Consider the following 21,680-nt stretch of genomic DNA (forward strand, 5'->3'; position numbering starts at 1 on the left):
AGATACGCGATTCCATATTATATTCCCTGTTAATCAAATTCTAAAAGCATGCTTAAAAAACCACCAGTTCAAAGTATGCTCTAAAAGGGTATTCACAGAAATACAGAAATAATTTTTAGAATCCGCTAAATAGAGAATATAATATGGAATCGATTATCTAAGGAAATTAATAACTATATTAATTTAAGGATCTAAATATATGTATTTATATAGCTGGTAGTATTACTGTAATCCTCTGTCTTTGTAAACATGTTTTATGTTTAATTTTTAATTTTAATCAATAATTAGTATAAAAATTTGCACTGTGATAAATTGTTACACTTCCAGATCTTGTAAAAACATTCATTTGCAAGACTGTGTTCAAACATATGTTACATTTGACTATCAAAAAAACAGGGTCTCTCCCTAGTTTATCTCACCCTCTGTGATTTGCAGAATGGTTACAAATGGGAACAGGTCAGGCAGGCAGAGGGAACGGGGGGGTGGGGGGTGGAACTGTTACCTGACCTGGATAAAGCGGTTAGAAAATAGGTAGATTTACACTTGTAAAAAACATTCCAATTTTAATGCATTATGGAAGATATTATTGATAATAAATGACATTGGACGGTCTGTAAACTAAATATTTATAGAGGAGACACATTGCGTCTTTTCTTTCCAGCTTGGAATTAACTTTTACTTTATGTAACGCAGCTCCGTACTTCCCACAAAGGCTAGGAGTGTTAACACTCCGCTGTGTAATGTTATGTAGAATAGACAGTTCTGGGGGAATTTTCAGTAGCATGCTCTGTTGTCATTGTCACTGTTTTCACAACCTTCAATTTATTAAACGTCTATTTTAGAGACAGCTTTGGCAAAATCTATGGATACTTTGCCCTTGAGCTGTGAAGCTTTTAGATTCTTTGGGTCCTTTATGCAGACCTCTCAACTGTAGGAGCACCCATTATTTACAAGATTTAAAAAACTATGGCTTTCAAAACAATGTGAGTGCAGCTTCATGCATTCCTCCTCATAGCACTTTACACTTAGTTTAAACTACTGAGTGAACTAGGTTTAATACAGACAGCAATGGGCAGTTCTTTCGCCGGTTGTGGGTCAACTTCAACAATTGTGTCATTTTACTTGGGCTTCTTTAAAAAAAAGCAGGATAAGGTCCTCACTCACACTTGCAGCATTGACTGCCCGATGCGCAGAACAAACACGTTGGACAATGTTTACACTCCCTTCCGGGATGGTTACAAAGCCCTCGCCCGACCACCTTTCGGCAAATCCGATCACGCCTCCATTCTGCTACTTCCCGTTTACAAGCAGAAGCTTAAACGGGAGAGGCCAGCGTTAAGAACCATTCAACGTTGGTCGGATGAATCGGATTTTATACTAAATAACTGTTTTGCTATCACTGACTGGCAGATCTTCCACAAAGCTGCCAAAAATAATATCAATCTGTATACGGACTATGTTACTGGCTACATCAGTAAATCTATTGAAGACGTGGTTCCCAGGATTACTGTTCGCACATATCCAAATCAGAAACTGAAGGTAAATGGTGAGATATGCGCCAAACTGAAAGCTAGGACAGCTGCAATTCTGGCGATATGGATAAATACAAAAAATCCAGATACGACCTCAGGAAAGCTATCAAAATAGCTAAATACAACTACAGAGTTAAATTAGTTATATTACCACGGCTGCAACACACGGACCATGTGGAGTTGTATACGCACCATTACAGACTACAAAACGCAACCCAGCTATATCGCACAACAGTCTGCCTCTCTTCCTGATGAGCTAAATTCATTCTATGCTCAGTTTGAAGTCAGCAACGCACATCCTGTCAGGAAGAATCCAGAAATCCAAGATGGAAACCCACTGATCATATCCAGAGCGGATGTGTGTAAAGATTTTAAAAAGACCAGTCCACGCAAGGCTCCTGGCCCTGATGTTATCCCTGGCCGTGTTCTGAAGGCATGTGCAGACCAGCTGGCAGATGTCTTCTCGGACATTTTCAATCTCTCTCTAGCTCAGTCTATAGTTCCTTCCTGCTTTAAGAAAACCACCATTGTCCCCGTTCCTAAGAAACCCAGAGTCAGCTCCCTAAATGACTACCGCCCTGTTGCACTCACATCAGTTATCATGAAGTGCTTCGAGCGGTTGGTCAAAGCATACATCACCTCCTCACTGCCTGACACCCTAGACCCACTGCAATTTGCGTATCGCCAGAACAGGTCAACAGAAGATGCTATTGCCACTGCCCTCCATACTGCCCTCTCACACCTGGATAAGAAAGGAACATATGTGAGAATGCTGTTTGTTGATTACAGCTCAGCATTCAATACCACAGTGCCCTCAAAGCTTGTCAGGTTTACAAAAAGAAAATTAGCTCACTGATAGTTTTATGTAGAGGTTGTGAACATTTTCACAAGTAGAGATCTTTAAAATACGCTTGGTTTGAAGGCTTTCTGTGTTTCCCTTGCAAAGATATAGACATAAGAATATTTGTCCGTGGTCAAAAAAATGACGTAAAAACAACATAGTGAAGGCTGTGAAAACATTCACTTTGTACACACAGCAAGTGTTTTCGTAACTCTAGGAGGTTTCGTGAAAACGCTACAGGCGTGCCAAAATCATTTTCGAACTTCAAGCTAATGTTACCCTGGTCTTCACAGACATCCTTCTTTGAACTCAACTGTGCTTCAGTAAATAATGTACAGTTTATCAGCTTCTGCAATGCTTCTAGTTTAGAAGGATTTGTGCGATAAGCACATTGTTTAATGGAGATGACATTACTCACGTCTATATCACTGTATAACACAGGTTTGAGTCGGAGTGTCTGTTAATAAAACAGAGCGCCTTCCAATACATATAACTACTGGATGATTTCTTTATCTGTTTCAGCTAAATGAGGGAAATTAAATCAGTCAGAATCTCAGAGTGCCAATTGTAAAAATAACCATTCTTCCAACCTTTAACTTAAAAGATTTTCGCGAAGAAATCCTTAATCACAAAACCATCACTTAATTTATCAAGATACGTAAATTCACACCAGAGCCAACAACAAGTTATAATAGTGGAGTATTTTTATGTATTCACATACATAAGCAAACCGAAACTAATACTCTGATCGCGCTTTGAACCATTGGGTGCAGCACTTTGTCCATTACCACTACAAGGACAATATATTATTTTAAAAAAGAAACGGATATCAAAATGTTTCCAAAATGTCCGCCTGTGATATTTTAGCTGCTTAGTTACACAATTCCATATTTATATAACTATTGAGTGATGTTAAATCACTACATCATTTATCTTTTTACAATAACAGAAAGTGGTGTACTTATTATGTATTCTTAGAAAAGGATAAAACGTTATAACTTTTTATGAATTACAGAATATAAGCTTAATAATGTTAGAACAAGCACGATAAAGCTAGAACCCATGTAAATTACCAAGTTAAAGACTTTGATACATAAAATATTTATGCATAATAAAATATTTATATATATTGCAGTGCTGGCCATATAGAGCAGTCAGGACTTCTCAAGACTTTGAACTGGTGGTTGAACTGGTAATCCTGTAACTCTACCATTGCCCATTTGAGAGCAAGGAATTCACCCTTGTGGGCAAGGTATGTTTTCTCCACCACTGTCCTCTCTTCTAATGCTAGGTGGCCAAGGTAACTAACATGGGTCTTCGGGAAACTGCATTTCTTTGGCTTAAATGTCGATGTGTAGCTGAAAACAATAGTCATCCAGATACAGCAGGGGGCTAGAGAAACTTTTCATCTCCAAATCAGCTTGTCATTCGACTTTGGAAGGCTGAGGTCTCCTTTAACCAAATGGCACCTTTTTATATTCAAAGAGGCCATAGACCTCAGACTCAACTTCCTTGACCTAGCACCTACCTTGACCTATGGACTTTTGCTGGTCAATTGGCTTCAGCCACTTCCATGCAGATGTACTGTACAATCTTCAGCTGGTGGTATTCGGTGGCTTAGTGTAAATAAGCAGTATTTCATGTTGAATGGTGGAAGTGTACTCAAGATCCAAGTAATTCTCAAAAAAAAAACTTGTCTGCATGGCATTGAAGCAGCTCTTCCAACATTCTCTTCTGCTGCTTATATTGCAATGCTATCTCTGAAATGTTCCTTTCAGGATTGCTGCATCCTCACGTAGCATCTGGCCCGGGGACTTTCACCTCCACTACCTGCTTCAGAATTGACCTACTCCTGTGGGACTACCTGCTCCTGAGGGCCAAAGCCCTATAATTGGCACATCCACCTGTTGGTGTGGCCCAATGACCACTTCTTTACGTACCACGTAGTGGGCAAACCCCAGAAGACAAGGGGTCTTGGCTGGAGACTGACACTGATACGCCTCAAGCCAAGCCAGTGGCTACTCTTGTACTCTGCTCCTAAACTCTCAACCCCACTTCCTTATCCAGGTTCCTTACTGCCTATGATTACATTTGTCCCCAGAAACCGCCTTTCTGTATGGGATGGTTGGCACACAAACACCAGAACCCCATGGTCATTCTCCCAAGGAACATTATATCCAGCTTCACAACCCTGAGATAAGGAACTGTTTGGTCTACTGCCCCTTCAATTTTGGACCTCTTCCAGTTCTCTTCCAGTTCTGGGGACTGTAACTTAGGGTATGACTGCTAGACTTCATTTGCGACAGCTTTAAATTCACTTACTCTCTCCAAACAACTGGTAGAACTGGTTTTAACTTCTGCTATTAACAGTATTCACATTTTGCTAACTCATTCATGTCCATTCAATGTTATTCATGTATTATCAATATTAGTTTTATATTTTACATACAGTAATATGTAAAAATAATAAAAAAAATGTCAGTATAGTATACATATTATATTATTAATGAAACAGTCTTCATCTGTATACAACCCATGCATTGGCTGGGAATTAAATCCTAGAACTTCCAAGTGGCTAGCAAGAACTCTACCGCTAAGCCAAAGCGTCACTAAGAAAGAACAAACTGATGAAAAGCCACCACAGTTACTTTTCCATTTTCTACAAGTGTTTTACTATCATTTACAGCAATACAGGACTGACGTAAAGCCTTTGATGCAGAAAATATTTATGAAGAAGGCAGAATACTGTTGTGTACTTTTTTTTTATTTTAGCTACCACTACCAGCTACAGTGGCTATCAAATAGATTCACACCCTTTGGACATTTTAATATTTTACTGTGTTACAATATAAAACCACAATGTATTTATATGGGATTTCTCTGGGAGGTTCCACAGTTGATTAGTACAGCTCCCAACAAAAACTACTGTACATCACGAAGATAAACATTTAAAGTAAATCTGGGACTGGGTTATTGAATAGCACCAATCGGGGGAAAGGTATAACAAAATTTCCAAGGCATTACATATCCCCCAAAGCACAGTGAAGTGTTAAAAGAAATTTAGAAAATATGGCACAACTGTGAAACTGTGAAGAAAAGGATGTCCTCAAAAGCTGAATTTCCAGGCAAGAAGCGTACCAGTCAGGGAGGCCACCATGAGAGCTCTAAAGGAATTACAGTTTTTCATGGTTGACATGAGAGAAACTGTGCTTTTGACAATTGCCTGGGTGCCTCACAAATTTTTGCTTCATGGGAGAGTAACAAAAACACATAAAATAGGACTACACTTTTCCAGAAGGCATCTGGGAGACTCTGAGACCAAACAGAAGTAGCTTTTTATGGACTAAGGAGGCCAAAATTGACCCTTTTGGCATCAACAGTAAGCAGTATGTTTGGCGCAGTTAATAGTTAACATCATCCTGAGAACACTATCCCTACTATGAAGCATGGTGGTGGCAGTAGCATGCTATGGAGATACTTCGCTGCATCAGGGCCTGGAAGACTTGTGAAGATAGAAGGAAAAACGGATGCGGCAAAGTACAGAGAAATCCTGGAAGAAAACCTGCAGCAGTCTGCAAGATTAATCTTCCAGTAGGACAATGACCCAAAATGTATAGCCAAAGCTACATCGGAGTAGTTTAAAAAGAAAAAAGTCAATGTTTGTGAGTGTGCGCAGTCAAAGCGCAGACTTCAATCCAATCTGTGGCAAGAACTGAAAATTGCTGTTCACCAACAGTTCCCACCAATGTTCTGTCTATTTTTTTTTTTTGCTGAGCAGATGACCTAATAATCAGAGTGACATAAAAAAGCTGTAGTGGAGGATGCACAGGGCTTCAAACGGTCCCATGTTAGAACTCAGTGATTGACCGAAAAGACCAAAGACAAGGCCTAAGGGGCATAATGACATGTATTGCTGCTGATGATTTTGTAAAACTTGCCAGCTAAACTAAAGGAAGTACCTACAATATGTAGTTTTAAGAGACGTTTTCAAGTACTACCTATTGAGTTGACCATATTTTATTGCAAAATTTTGTTATTTAATGACTCCCATGAAGGCCTATTTGTTTTGCCACATTATCGGAATTTTTTACTGATTGTTTGCTGTTCATTGCTGTCATTAATTATGCTTGAATAGCACCTACTGAAAAACTTTTATGAAACTTCCATTTACAACGTTCAAATGTTTATTTTCTGATATTCTGTTTGATGTTTGTTCAACAGTTGATTGATGTGAATTGCAATAAACCGCTTACTTACATACTTAGTATTGTGCACGCTAATGCAAGCAGTTTTACCATGGACTTTTTTTTATTCACGACATTGCAACTATAATGCAAATCATGCATTGCATATCTTTAACTTCAACAGTCAAGTTTAACAGTTCACTAATCACTATAAAAAATAGCAAGTCAGTACTGTATGTCACTGAAAATTATAGAAGTCTTTACTTCTATCCTACCAGCTGAAGTTTAAATCTAACTCGTGCTGTACACAACCATATTGTTCATTTATCATTTCTGGCATCTACAGATGCAGCCATTCAAAATGCGCGGTACAAACCCGCGGTACGGTAAACTACACACAAGCCACCGCGGGGCACCGCGGTAAGTGATTGGCTGGCCAAAATGACCGACAGGGGCACTCGTGGTGCATTGGTTGGTAGTGAAAAGATTTAATCATTTAATGTCTTTACTGTGCACATTTTAATCCACTTAGTTTTAAATATTTATATGAAATTTTACCACTAAAGGGAAATTTTAGTAGCTGAGCATAAAAAGAAGAGGAGCATAACGCATCTGAAGATCATAAACTAAACTATATTAATTTAGGAACATAAACATTACTGTATGTACGTAAACTGTACTGTGTATGGCTGGTCTTGGTAGTTTAACGAAAAAATACACACCAGTCTTCCATTTCTCCCTAAACATTTTAAGCATGAAAGTTTTATGAAACGGTACCCAAATATGCGATTGCTGTATAGAATGAATTTTAATTTTAAAAAATTATTTAACACGAAAATTAAGCTGTTTACATCTTCCGCCTGAGAACAGTCACGCGTTGCTACCCAATGCAGAAACACAGCCACTAACTAGCAAAGAGAGGACATTAGCTAGCCAATATGATAAACAAATAAATTATTATTTTGTTTATTTCTTTTGCACATTTATTTGAACATTTCCATCGATTGTACAAGCACTTGGAAACTGTCCAATCCCTAGTTCATCAGGCATTTTCTTTTACGCTGCGGGCATTCTCCCGGTCTGGCGCCGGTCTGTGTCTTCTAGGATATAATGCCAGCGAACTCTTGTTTTTATGTCCACTATAACAGACAATCTCCTTTGCTTTTAACCGAGCGTTTAATAATTTCCTAAAATGAAAATGATTTACTTTATTTCCCTCACGGGATCAATAAAAGTATCTATCATCTGTCTAAACTATGGGACAGAATTCTGGGGTCTCCCCATACCAGAGATTATGGTAGGGCTTCAGAATGGTGATTGGCTGACACCATCTGACACCCCTCTGATTGGAGAAAAAAGATGTGCTGGTTTGCTATACATACAGTACTGTACCAGGAAGAGGATTTCTTTCTATTCGAAACGTGTATTTTAAAAGTTTAAGAAGTAAAAACCTTACAGCGTACACAGATTTCTAAACTGATCAGGAGCATTATCTTTGTCTTATGCATAATAATGTTCACCGCTCTGTCCAGCAACTTAATAATAAACTTTATTTTATATAGCGTTTTAAACGAATAAGTAATTAGATTGCTCATAAACCTAATCACTTATTCTACATAAACACAGCGTAATTGCTCTCAGAAATTGCTTTTTCTTTTTATTTAGGCTCAGATTTCAACTATAGATCGTATTATTATAAACTTTCTTGGAAAAATGTCTTTTATGTAAACCATGTTTGCTATTAATTCATTTAGGGGTAGAATATGTTCATTGTCTTCCAATCGAGTCTAGTTGACATTAGAAGCTTGCCACGCCCGGACTGTTACACCAACGCATTAGCATGTTAAAGCGATTTCATTGAGGAGCCTAGCTTTCTTTACTAGTAAGTACTGTACTTCCTTGGTTTTGGAGGGGGGAGGTGTCTTTCACTGGAAATCTCGCCCCCTTCTACTTTGAAAATACCTGTGAAACCAGTTTAATTCGTCACAGCCAGCACTCCCGCAGAGAGGGGGGTTGTACTCGTTAATGTCTTAGCCGGAACACATCATTATATCTCATTTTGTATTTCTATAAAAAAATCGTTTGCCCAGCCTAACACTATTGTTGTTATTGTTATTATCCTGTAAAGCGCTTTGAGGAGCACAGCTTTCTCACCACTTAGATTACTTTTTGATACCATCCTTACACAAAGCAGAAACTTCTTGTATTTTCCAATGACATACAAGTGGAAAGATTACAGATTTTAATCGTCTTTTTTCTGAACCAGGGAAAATCTGATCATGTTTCTCTATAACAATAATAAAAAACTTTATTTTACATATCACCTTTAAAAGTGGCATCTCAAAACAATACAGTAGATGTAAACCACAGATTACAAAGTAAATACCCAGACAAACGCAAACGCGTTTTTAATAAAATGCTTTTATTCATTCAGCAGAGAGAGAGCGTAAAACCTGGGCGTAACAGCTGTTCCTTTTTCTGATCACTCGCTCTCTGGATAAACATCTCACCTGTCCTGTTCTTTGTTTTCCTAATTTGCCGATTATGCCTTCTGCGATCCACTCCTGCCCTCACACCTAAAGAAGACTATTTTATATTTCTTTGCGTGGTCCATTGTGCAATTAACCCTTGTATGTGCTGTCCTTAAGGTGATATCACATAAAGGTGATATGTAAAATAATGTTTTTTATTATTGTTATAGAGAAACATGATCAGATTTTCCCCGGTTCAGAAAAAAAGATCTAAAGTATACTAGTTAAGAAAAATAAATCTAAACGGGGAGAAAGCTATGCTGAAAGTTTATTAAGATACTTAGAAGACAAAGATATCAATTTATGTTGCATTTGTCTGATTGTGAATCAAAAAACACATATATTTAAACCCTTGTTTTGCGATTTAAATCAAAACGCAATTTAAATCAATATAAATGTTTATATTGTAACGCCTAGGTGACTATTCATTGTTATTAAAATGACTTAAATTCGATCATGTTGTGATATTTAGAAATATACATTTGTTGGGTGCGAGTGAAGTTTTATTTAATCTCTGAGCCATACTGATTCTTATGGAAGCCAGTTTCCGCCAGGGAGTAAAAAAAAACACACTATGGTATTCTCTCCGATGCAGTGCAGTTAAAAACATATCTCTGATGCTGTTCCTAAATGAATATCGTTTATGACCATCAGACGCTTTATGTTCCTTTTCTTTTTTCCAGTGGATTGAACAGGGAGAGGCATTTCATGATGTACTTTTCACTGATGAAACAGTGGCTCTGGAACAGTTTTCAACCATGTCGTTTTATAAAAAGGGGAGATATGTACGCGTTACTGAAGCTAAAAGTTTAGCCTTTGTCACTAATGTAACCACTAAATAAAGACATAAAGAAATCCATACGTTACAGACTGTATATGGCTGGTATTGGTAGTTCAAAGAAAAAATACACACCAGTATTCCACTTTCTCCCGAAACATTTTAAGCATCAGAGTCTTACATGTGGTTATTTCGGAAACGTTTGTACGTGCTCCTTCTGACCATGTTACTGTTTACTGTTACTGACCATATTAAGTTTAAGTGCCTGTGGGCACTTTTCCTGTCCGTGGGGGGTGGACCGTCTTTCATTAGAAGGTTAGTCTGTTCTACTCTGAGAATGTAGAGGGGGTGGAAAGTGCCCACGGTCATTTAATTAGTATTAAAAGTCGCACTGATTCCCTTGCGAAGATACGGACATAGGAATATTCGTGCGTGTTAAAAAAAATGGCATAAAAACGACAAAGTGAAGGCTGTGAAAACATTCACAATGTGTTCTCACAACTCTAGGAGGTTTCGTGAAAATGCTACAGGCGTGCCAAAATCGTTTTTTTTTTAATTCAAGGTGGCTTTACTGCAGTTTTCATTTTCAGATTGTGAATCAAAAAGGCATTTAATTAAACACGCGATTGCGATTTTAATCAATTACTGTATTGATTGAAACACACATTCTGTACAGATACAGTACAGTCACATTCTCCTGTCGTCCAGTGGTGTAAAACGAATTAGCAGGTGATTGAGATAACAATGCACCGACCACTGAGTGGAATGTTCTCATTTGTTCTAAATTGTAAAAAGAGGTGATAATTCTTAATAATTCCGTGTCGCATTAACTAACCTCTTCAGTTTATTCCGCCAGAGAGTACATGAATATAATTATATCGTTATTAATTTGTTTAGATACGCAATTCCATATTATATTCCCTGTTAATCAAATTCTAAAAGTATGCATTTGTTAGATAACAAGCGAATTCACAGGAAAGGTTAAAAGACTATCACTTTTCACAAAGTATATAATCCTAACATAAGTCTAAATCCTAATATAAGTCTCAACAGTATCAGCTTTATTTATGGGTTGCAATTTAAAAAAAGTCAAAAACCGCACTCAAAATGCAATTTAGAGCTTTCTGGCAAGAGGAGACACCCAAATTAATAATGTAACATGCCACTGTTTGTGCATGAACAAGGTTATACTGCTATTTCCTTAGATACGAGATGCCTGTCTGTCCTGGCTGTGCTCTCTCTCTCTCAATTCAATTCAAGGTGCTTAATTAGCATGACAGATGGGTACAATCAGTGTTGGGTATTTACTTTGCTTTGAGATGCCACTTTTAAAGGTGATATATAAAATCAAGGCTTTAACTTGCTTTAACTACGCAAGTCTGAGTTCTTGTGTCTGTCCTATCCGAACCCGAAAGTATTACAATATGTATCTTTATAGCAGGTGGTGTACAGCTTTTTAGTATAGATTACACTTTTCTAAAATGTATTTAAAAAATAAAAACGATTACAATCTAATCTTTCCACGTTTGATCCCAAGATCCCAAGAAAAATAAATCTAAACGGGGAGAAAGCTATGCTGAAAGTTTATTAAGATACTAAGAAGATAAAGATATCAATTTATGTTGCATTTGTCTGATTGTGAATAAAAAAACACATATATTTAAACACGCGTTTGCGATTTAAATCAAAACGTGATTTAAATCAATATAAATGTTTATATTGTAACGCATAGGTGACTATTCATTGTTATTAAAATGACTTAAAATCGATCATGTTGTGATATTTAGAAATATAAAAGTCAATTAATTGTCCATAATATTGCTATTCTATTTTTTCAAAGAAATGTCGCAGTACACAAATATAATCATATCGTTATTAATTTCTTTAGATACTGATTCCATATTATATTAGCAGAAAAGCTTAAAACTACCACTTTTTTACACGCTATTTCACATGTTAGTTAAAGACTTCGATGCTTAAAATGTTTAGGGAGAAATGGAATACTGGTGTGTATTTTTTCTTTAAAGTACCGATTCCTGGAATCTGACTGGCTGACACCCTTCTGAAGTGGTTCCATAATATCTGGTATACAGAAAAGAAAGCGTTGATAAAAAAGCCTGGATTCTCATGTATCTGATACAAGTATCTTTTAATACAGTCTTTGCTGTGCTCTTGAGGATCCTTGTGATATTTTGAGCTCTGGTTGAATGATAAGTGTCGCAGTTTAAATAATTTTCGTAGTTAGAAATTATGAAACGCTCTGTTAAAAGCAAGGGAGTTTTTATGTCCGTTGCAGTAAAAGAAAATGCCTGACAAAGTAGGGCTTGGACAGATTCCAAGTGCTTGTACAAATGTGCTAAAGAAATTATAACTTTGAGTTTACAGCTTGTCCAAAGTCATTCATTATTAATACTATTAGTAGTATCTTCGGTAAAAGCTTTGATGCATAAATATTTCTGATAAAGGTAGGTTGTGTACTTCTGTCCAACTGAGCAATCTTGCTTTCATAAAATATACCAACTTTTTATTGACTGATGATTAACATGCTGTAATACACAGTTTAAATTTAAAAGCTCAAATGCTATACATGAGAGGTTAAGCTTTATTGGCTCCTCCTGGCGGTTTTACAAGGTGATGCTAGATACTTTCCGGCATGACGTCAAATGACGCGATTTACCCCGTGATACTGCGTGATACTGCGACACGCCCACCGGGGTATACCGCGAAATACCCCACCCATTTTGAATGGCTGCATCTGTATCTTTCAATGACAACCATCGCGTGTACACCTTGTCGAGATTAATATTCTGTCCATTGTTTTGGTACAATTTAATTCTCATTAGCATGTCTAAATGTAACTCTTCCAGCTGGTTTCGAGACTTTGTTTTTATATTGTTCATCAGACGTTCGCAATCTGTGCTTGATGCAAGAAAGGTGGCAGTTCAAATATTATACAATTATCTCTCTACGCAACGCCTCATAATGACGCTACACATTATAAACAGGAAATGACAAAAGCATAATATAGTGTGCTAACTTATGTCAAAGACAGTAATTAAGTAAGACTACAGCCACAACCTTAGATACACAGGTCAACATTAACAGGAAAATTCAGTCACAGTCACTTTTTCTGCGCAAAAAAATTATGTTTTCTGTGTGGCAATTTAAAAAAAGGTGCGCGGCTAACCCGAGACATTTTGAGCAAGTTTGCAAACAAGAAGGGGCAAAAATCACAGAGTCCAAATGTGAAAATCTGGTAGAAACTTATTGAAGAAGACATACTGTATGGCTGTAATTTCCGCCAAATGTGCCTCTACCACATATTGTTTGAAAGGAGGTGAATACTTATGCAATCACAATAATTTTCCATTTAAAATTTAGGAGGATCTGTAGAATTTTGTTTTCACTTTGACATTGTTTTGACAATGTCAACAAAATTGTTTCCTATCAATCAATAGCAAAAACTACCAGTTAACTACAATTTGATTCCATTTTGTAACAATAAAATTTAACAAAATCCAAGGGGGTGAATATTTTTTATATCCACTGTGTATACAACATGTATAATATATTCATGAATTAATATTGCTAATGACTTTAAGAGACGTTAATATACTTTGATTTTTATTTTCAGCTACCAAAGTATATATTTAGTTACATCATTTCACATTAATATTCCATTTAATTTGGATTTAAAGAAATACAGTAAGGAAAACAGATTGAATGAAGCATTATTTATTTACTAACACCAAACACACTAAAAGTGCCACCCATCGATCGTCTTTGGCCAGTGAATCACACACTTGAATTACACTGTGGTATGGTGAAACCACTTTAATGCAGCAATTCTGAGTTATGAGTGGCTGCATCTGTATGTCCAAAAATATGAGATTGCCATTCCTTTCTGTAAAATGAGTACCTACGGTTAACATTAGAAGAACTAATATTCTACAACAATGACAACAACAAATGACAAACCTCATCAACATACCTCTTCATCATGATCTTTTGCCCACTGAATTTTTTTGAGAAGGTCACTAAGGTCACTCTTAAAAGGAATGTAGTGCTCCCATGGTTTCAGATCATTGTAGAAGTGTTCATAGTAGATAGAGTTTTGTTTCAGCACAACACTGTTTCCCGCAAGCAGATAAGGCAGTCGGTATGCTGCAACTGTGCCATCAATGTTTATTTGATATTTGTACTGCAAAAAACAGCATAAAACCTTAATCATTATTTCAGATTAATCAAAATAGTTTGTAATAGAAAAAAATAATTTATGAACCTCATGAGGTCAAAGTATTTAATAAATGCTTGTAATTTAAGTTTTACTATTTGAAAACCAAAGAATTGTAAGCTTCCCACTACAAAATTGTGTAAGCTGAGTTTAATCAAATTCCTTATGTGGAATTTATCCAGTTGCATAGATTTATATTGGATGCACATACCCACACTTCGAGCACACAGAAAATCATGTTTGCAAAAAAAATAAAAAGCAAGCTTTGCAGAATACTTGTTCTTATACAAAAAGTGCAGAACTCTATTTAACTTCTATATTGAATATTTTATGAATCTGTTTGTATGTTTCAGCATTAAAAGGTATACATTAAAACAATCTCAAATAGTAGATAAGTTGGGCCAACATTCCCACATATTGGTGGAATATGAGAACCATAAAATCTTCCACCCACATGGTATGTTCTGCTTCAGAAACATATAATTATAATAATTCCTTACACTTATATAAAGCTTTTCTGGACACCGGGGTTACACCCCTACTCTTTGCAAGAAACACCCTGGGATTTTTAATGACCACAAAGAGTCAGGACCTCGGTTTTACATCTCATTTGAAGGACAGCGCCTATTTACAGTATAGTGTCCCCGTCACTATACTGGGGCATTAGGACTCACATAGACTGCAGGGTGAGTGCCCCCTGCTGGCCCCACTAACACCTCTTCCAGCAGCAACCTTAGTTTTTCCCAGGAGGTCTCCCATCCAGGTACTGACCAGGCTCACACCTGCTTAGCTTCAGTGGGCTGCCAGTTGTGAGTTGCAGGGTGATATGGCTGCTATCTGGAGTGACTACACATACAGTGCCTTACAAAAGAATTCAGACACTTCCCATGGTGTTTCATTATGTGAAATAACAGTATGCAGATTTGTAAACTTTATTTTATTCTAAACCTGAATGCTGAAACCGAAGAGTTCTAAGGGTTAAGTAACTTCCAGTAAATTTCCAGAAAAGAAAAGAAAAAAACACATACAGGTATATTGATTGGATAAGTATTTAGATCGATGAACTCAGTATTTGGTGGAAGCACCTTTGGTAGCAATTATATTCACAGGTCTTTTTGGGTAAGTACCAACTTACCAAGTCTCAGTTTGATCTTTGGTCTCACCACAACACGTTTGTCACATGTTTACATTAGTACATAAATGTTTTGTTGCAAACTCCTTACTTGATATAACATGTTTTGCACTCTGCCATACAAGCCATCTTTGTAGAAAGAATGGGGTATTGCTGACTTGTGCACATTTTCAATTGAATTATGTAGTTCTTTAAAAGTTTCTGAAAGGAATGTCTCAAGGTGGAATCCTTAACCTGTATTCTCCATACCAGGCTGCTCTATTTGGAAAGATACCCTGATCTAGGCAGTGTCTAGGTGGTAAGATACATCATTCACTTCTCAATGATCGACTTTGTCATGCTCAAAAGATATTCATGGTCTTTACATTTTTTATACTCTTCTGATCTGTGCCTTTATACAATTTTATCTCTTAGTTGATTTAAAAGCTACTTGCTTAAATACCTGTCTTAAGAACCTTACAGAGACAGATATTTTCATTCTGAAGTCACAAGAACCATTATTATTTCACATAGAAAGAGGCTCAACTAATCTCAACTAATTGCATGGCTCATAAGGGAATTTTGGGCACCTTAATTTAGGTTTGCCATAGCAAAGCATTTGATTACTTATCTTTTTATTCTTTCTGTTTTTTTAAGTGGAGTAGGTTGTATGTATAACTGCTAATTCAGTTAAGGCTGCAAGCTTTAAAGCAACAAAATCTGAATGTACTATTGTACTAAATGTACTAAATATTTAAATACTGTTGCAAGGCTCTATATACTCAGTACAAGTGGTTTATTACTTTAATTAAAAAATCATTAGTAGCTCCAAGAATAACTAAAAATATAAGAATGTCTACTATGTCTATAAAAATTAGATATAAATTTTGTCATAAAAATATGAGAATGTCTACTAAACCAAATAATCTATGTAAAAGATTACATAGATTATCACACAGATAAGCACAAATCTAATGAACTGACTTACAGCTACACTTCTAATTTTATGTGAAGCGTTATCTTAGCAAGGTCAGATTTTCATTGTAGAAATGGGAAATTACATGCAAAACATTTTATTACCAGGAGAAATTACCCTCATTTTATTACTTTCTCAAGTGTAATGCTCATAAAACTAAATTTATCCATGCAGGTCAATAACCATACAAAAATACAAAGTTTTTACTTTTCAAGTTTACACTTTAGGTTCAGCTTAATGCGTGCTAATACCATGACATATTTACCACATTTTAGTTGTCACTGTTGATCACATTTCACAATTCTTATGACTATGCTTAGGTAAAAGTGTCAAACCCCTATTTAAATAATAAAAAAGATCAAGGAAGAAAGATACATATAATGCTTAACATTGCCTTTCTACAGTACATATATTTTTAATTGACCTTTACCCTCATGTAACTACAATAGTGTGTTGTTTGATTTAAAAAGAAGTTGCACTTGCATTTAAAGCGAGACTGTGTAAATATTTTAATTTCACAGCCACTAACCACTTGGTATATCGGTTATACTTGGTATATCGGTATAAGTCCTAGGAAAACCAGTTTTATCATTGACCCAAATTTGTTAATAAACTACACTCTCTACGTCAACCTTTGAATCAACATAGTTAGAAAAGAACATTCACGTGTTCTCGGATACATGTGAAGAAGAACCGTCTTCTTACAGTAGAAGCACCAAATGCAAACTGCAGACAACTGAAGCAATTCATATTGGTAATGTTGTTTGCTTCCAGTCAGTCTGATGGATCACAGAAATCCTGGTTGACACTGAACCTACCTAAACCCAAGACAAACAGATATTGCTCCTGTAAAAACAGGGCAGCTGTTCTTCCCATTTAGAGTGCCTCACCCCTTTTGGAATCTTGGCTCACATTCCAACCAGAGGTCTCTGAACAATACCATCAAACACGTGCTCCAACCTGTAGGTCTCGACCTCTGACAAGCAAACTTCACATTGGAATATCATTTTGATGATCCAGTTTCTCTGGTAGCAACTGAAATAACCTTTTGACCTAATGTGATCAATGACTTAGGTGGCAAATTCAAATGTAATACACTGATTACAAAGCTGAATTGATATGTAAAGTTAACATTAGTGCTCTCGTTTGATAAGAAAGAAATGGCTGAATATATAAAAATGTAGTATCCTGTTATTCAACATCCTGCTTTGTAGAAAATTTTAATACATTTTGGAGCTGATCCCAATTTTAGCTTTAAGAATAGCTATAACACTTTCAGAAGAAGCATTAAGTGGATTTCTCTATGCAAGGAAGTAAATCCACTGTTCATGAAAATTAAGAATTGTTTGCAGATCCCTTTTTAAAAAGGTACTTTATGTTGTATTGTACATGCAAAAACAGTTAAAATTAGTACCTGGATAAATTTAATGCACTTTAAGTCATGATAAACTGGTATTACAAATTTTTGTGTAGATATTGAAAACTGTGTTATAAAGAGGCTTTCTCCCATTTGGACACACACGTTTTTTCAGTACACACCATATTTCAGTAACACACTCACTTCTTAGTCTAAAGGGTTTTTAAGGAATTGAAAACATTCATGTTTTCAAATAAACAATATAATGCACAGATTACATATTTTTAGAAAATTTTTTCAATCTCCTCACCCTCTCCATTTCCCAAAGAAGCCTCTGCCGCTTTGACTAAATAACAATTTAAAGCAATACATTTATGAGTAATGCAATAAAAATATCATTAGTTATTTTTAAGAGAGAGGTTTTCTGACCATTTGTGAGACCAGGAAGGTAATTAGCAGGTGCCAATATTAGTTTAAACAAAAAGGAACAATCTTATAAATTTTAAGAGATCATCCAAACTATTGAATGAATACCTACATCTCTGATTTTACTTTACTTTTATGTATCGAAATGCATTCAACATAAACTACACATATGGCACTTGTAAAGCCCCTGTGATTGCACTGCATGTTGTTTCTAGCATTTATTCTAAAAATGTAGAATTTAATTGAAATAGCAATGTAGGCCAAAATCGAAACTCTTTGAATATACATTCTGCTGCATAGGGTCTATTAACATGGCTTGTGAGCATTCTAAACCATAAGGAACAAAAATATCAATAGTCATTACAACTCAATTCAGGTAATATCACTTATGAACCTGATCTCCATTATGATGGGTTTTCACTGTACTGGGGAACTTTTTTTTTTTAAAGTTATTTCTCCTGTAAAAACATGGCAGCTGTTCTCCTCATTTAAAATGCCATTTCAACAAGTAAAGGTGCAGTTTATTGGTTTTGCTGCAGAGCTTTCAGTTTCAAAAGATGACAAATGGCACGAATCTTGCCTTTTGGGTCAATGTAAACCAAGATGTAAAATTTGCCACATTGAAACAGGGACAAACAAGATGAGACATGGTCACCTACCTTAAAGAAGTCAAAAAAGGACACATGTTTCACCAGGGGGCCATAGAGACTCTCGTTGTGGGTGAAGAAGAAGAAGTTTGTAAAAGCAGCATCAATGAGAGTTGGATGTTTGCGTCCCAGTTTGACAAGCTCCAGCCTCTCTTTTCGACTGTCTCTGCCCCTCCAGAAGGCTGTGTTGTTCTTGTCTTCCCAAGCAGGGCCTGTGTTGGCCTGGACCGACATAATATCCAGACTCACCCTGGACAAGGAAAGAGTTCCTCATGTGTACAAACATTGACACAAATGTGATGCATCACTATAGCTCCAAGAAGTAAACATTTAATTTAGTGTTTAGATGTGAAATAAAGATAATTTAATTGAAGAATTGACCCTTTCTAATATTATATATCTTGTCTTAATATATCTTACAAATCAATTAATGAAATTATATTCATCTCTCAAAATACAAATGTTCTAATTCAGAACCTTCTCTCACAGGTTTCCTATTTTCCATTTGCATACAAATTATCTAAATTGAAGAACCTTTTAATTTGCCATTTTGTATGTCCCGAGGTACAATTGTGATGTGTATATGTACAAAAGAATGTCTCTCCAAACTTTTCTTTTAAATTATCTTGCACTGCAATGAGGACTTTGATTAAAACATTTTCTACAATTAATGTGTCTAAATCACCTCTTCTACCTTTCAAATGTGCATCATTCAAAGTAAAAAAAAAACTTAGAATGGCCCAAATTTTCTTAACCGTGCAGGATACAGAGAGAGTCTGTCCTAAAAGGAGTGTCAATAGACATTCAGTATTAGCAGCCAAAATTGTACTTTAAAAACCGAGAACTGGGCCTTTACTTATAAAATAGTCCCCAAAATATGGAGATAACCTTTACCGGCCCATAGTCTCCAAGGCAGACTCTGTTAAGTCATATGTTGGCATGACAATATCTCTAGTATCATTGGAACCACACCACGAGAAGATCGGATGAATCTTCTCTGTTGGTTTCCTCTTCTCTAAAGGCCAGTCCCCAAGATTGACAAAGAACTCCACATCCGGTAATTTGACCTGAATAAAATCACGAAGTAAAATTAGTTATAATTTAATTACTTTTTTTCAATCTACTCAAAGAAATATTCACTATGTAATTGAATGTCAAGTCAATCCTTTTACTAGTGCAATTAGTATCGTCAGATGAACTATATTAGAACATATGATATAGATTATATGTATATACTGTAATTGCATAAGATACTCTGCTTCACTAAGTCAATTCTAACTGGCAGACTCACATTCCATTCACTTCTGTAGCAAAACTTAAATCACAAATAAAAAAGATATAGATATAAAATTGACATAAGAATAGCATAATAACTTTAGGCAGAATGAATTAATTCAGCGCACCATAGTTTATTTTTTCATTTAGTCAGATGAACTATTCTTGATCTCATTTGCATTCTACTGCAATGTCATTATCAAGCCTTTTATTCTTGGTGATCTCAAAACATTTGGTATTGCATGTTATGTTAAAAACCAGCAGTAATACAGAAGGAGAATGATACACAATATATGAGTCTAGCAAGGCCATTAGATACAGGACTGAGTTCAATGTTCTTTGAAGTTGTAATAAAAGATTAAAAGTTTCTACATGACTCTCACTAAAATACCTTTTCAATCAATGTAAGATCTATTGACATATAAGAACATAAAATGAAGAACAAATGTACACCCCATTCCCTGAAAGCAAATACAATATACAGCAAGAAAATTGTAGCTCATTCTACCTGCAGTACTTTTGCTACATTTGGGCCTCTGTTCTGGATTACATTCTTTTGTGTGAAACTGGAAAACCAGTTCTTGTTTGGTAAGTAGGGCTGGGCGATATATCGAAAATTTATTGATACCGATGTTCCGATGTACCGAATCTCTCACAAACCTTATTTTGTTTCCGTCAGTATGTTCGGTAAAAGCTTTCCCCACTGTGTTTTCATGAGCTATCCACTTAAAAAAACTACACACCCAGTCATCATACCCAGTCACATGCTTCTGCCTCGTCCAACCTTTGTTCTTCATTCAAAACACAAAGAACCGTGCCGAGTATGAGACAACACGAGCGCTTATGCTGGACCACAGTCAGGCAGGGATGACTCAAGTACAAATGAAGACGAGCTGGTATCTAAAAAAGATGCAGTGTCGATCATTTGGTCATATTTTGGCTTCAGCAAACCAAATACTAAACAAAGAGAAGTCAGATGTAAACTCTGTCAGAAAACCATTTCTGCGCCCAAAAGTAACATAAGCAACTTGTTTCACAACCATGTTGTGGAATATGTAGAGTGTATGGCCAAAAAAAAGAGAGAGACTGACAAATGCACTCATGGCTGAAGTGATTCCCCCAAGCTGTCTCTAACACAAACATTTACTAATGCTACTCAATATGCAAAACATTTACGCAGATACTGCATAGCGAACATACTACATAGTGAAGGACATGGTTCCCATAGCTACAGTGGAGCATAGTGGTTTCAAAAGACTCATTCAAGCCCTTGACAAGAGATACGTTGTGCCCTCAAGAAAATATTTTTCTCAAACTGTGGTGCCTGACATTAACTAGGTTTAATAGTTTCGCATATTTAAAACGTGATCTTTCAGCATATCATGTAATCATATAATTTCAAGGGTTTCAAAAAATTATCGTTAATTTATCGTTATTGAAGTAAATGTGGGAAATTATCACGATATTGATTTGAGGTCGTATCGCCCAGCCCTATTGGTAAGTACTATTTTGTGTGTAGGATTCAGCAAAGAATCCTAACATAAGATGATATATCAGTACAATTACAATGTAACAAAATAAAGAGGCTCTTTTATACAGCCACATTACTGTGAGAGAATGATCCATAAAATACAAATTACTCAGAAAAAAACAACTTGTCTGATACTACCCCAGGTCATGAGATATACAGCAGGACTTAGTATTCCAAGGATAAGTCATCACAATGAAAGACAAAACTATTTTAAGAAGAGACCAAATGAAATCACAGCAGAAGTTGTAAATTTATGT

The 21,680-nt window shown here is 36.1% G+C and overlaps 1 protein-coding gene across 3 annotated transcripts in view; it reads right to left on the reverse strand.

Moving 5' to 3' along the window:
- Positions 1-21,680, reverse strand: part of poglut2 (protein O-glucosyltransferase 2) — a 51,883-nt gene that overhangs the window by 11,721 nt on the left and 18,482 nt on the right. For 2 of the 3 annotated variants that reach the window (XM_088913734.1, XM_088913732.1), the window contains exons 5-7: positions 19,512-19,684; positions 18,630-18,867; positions 13,858-14,067 (exon numbers count right to left, since the gene is read on the reverse strand). In XM_088913734.1, the coding sequence (XP_088769860.1) occupies positions 13,858-14,067; positions 18,630-18,867; positions 19,512-19,684 (621 nt within the window). The remainder of the gene's footprint in view (positions 1-13,857; positions 14,068-18,629; positions 18,868-19,511; positions 19,685-21,680) is intronic. The other variant, XM_088913733.1, reaches the window with a different exon arrangement.

Source organism: Atractosteus spatula, chromosome 4, assembly GCF_055471065.1.
Source record: "Atractosteus spatula isolate fAtrSpa1 chromosome 4, fAtrSpa1.hap1, whole genome shotgun sequence".
Lineage (NCBI taxonomy): Eukaryota > Metazoa > Chordata > Actinopteri > Semionotiformes > Lepisosteidae > Atractosteus > Atractosteus spatula.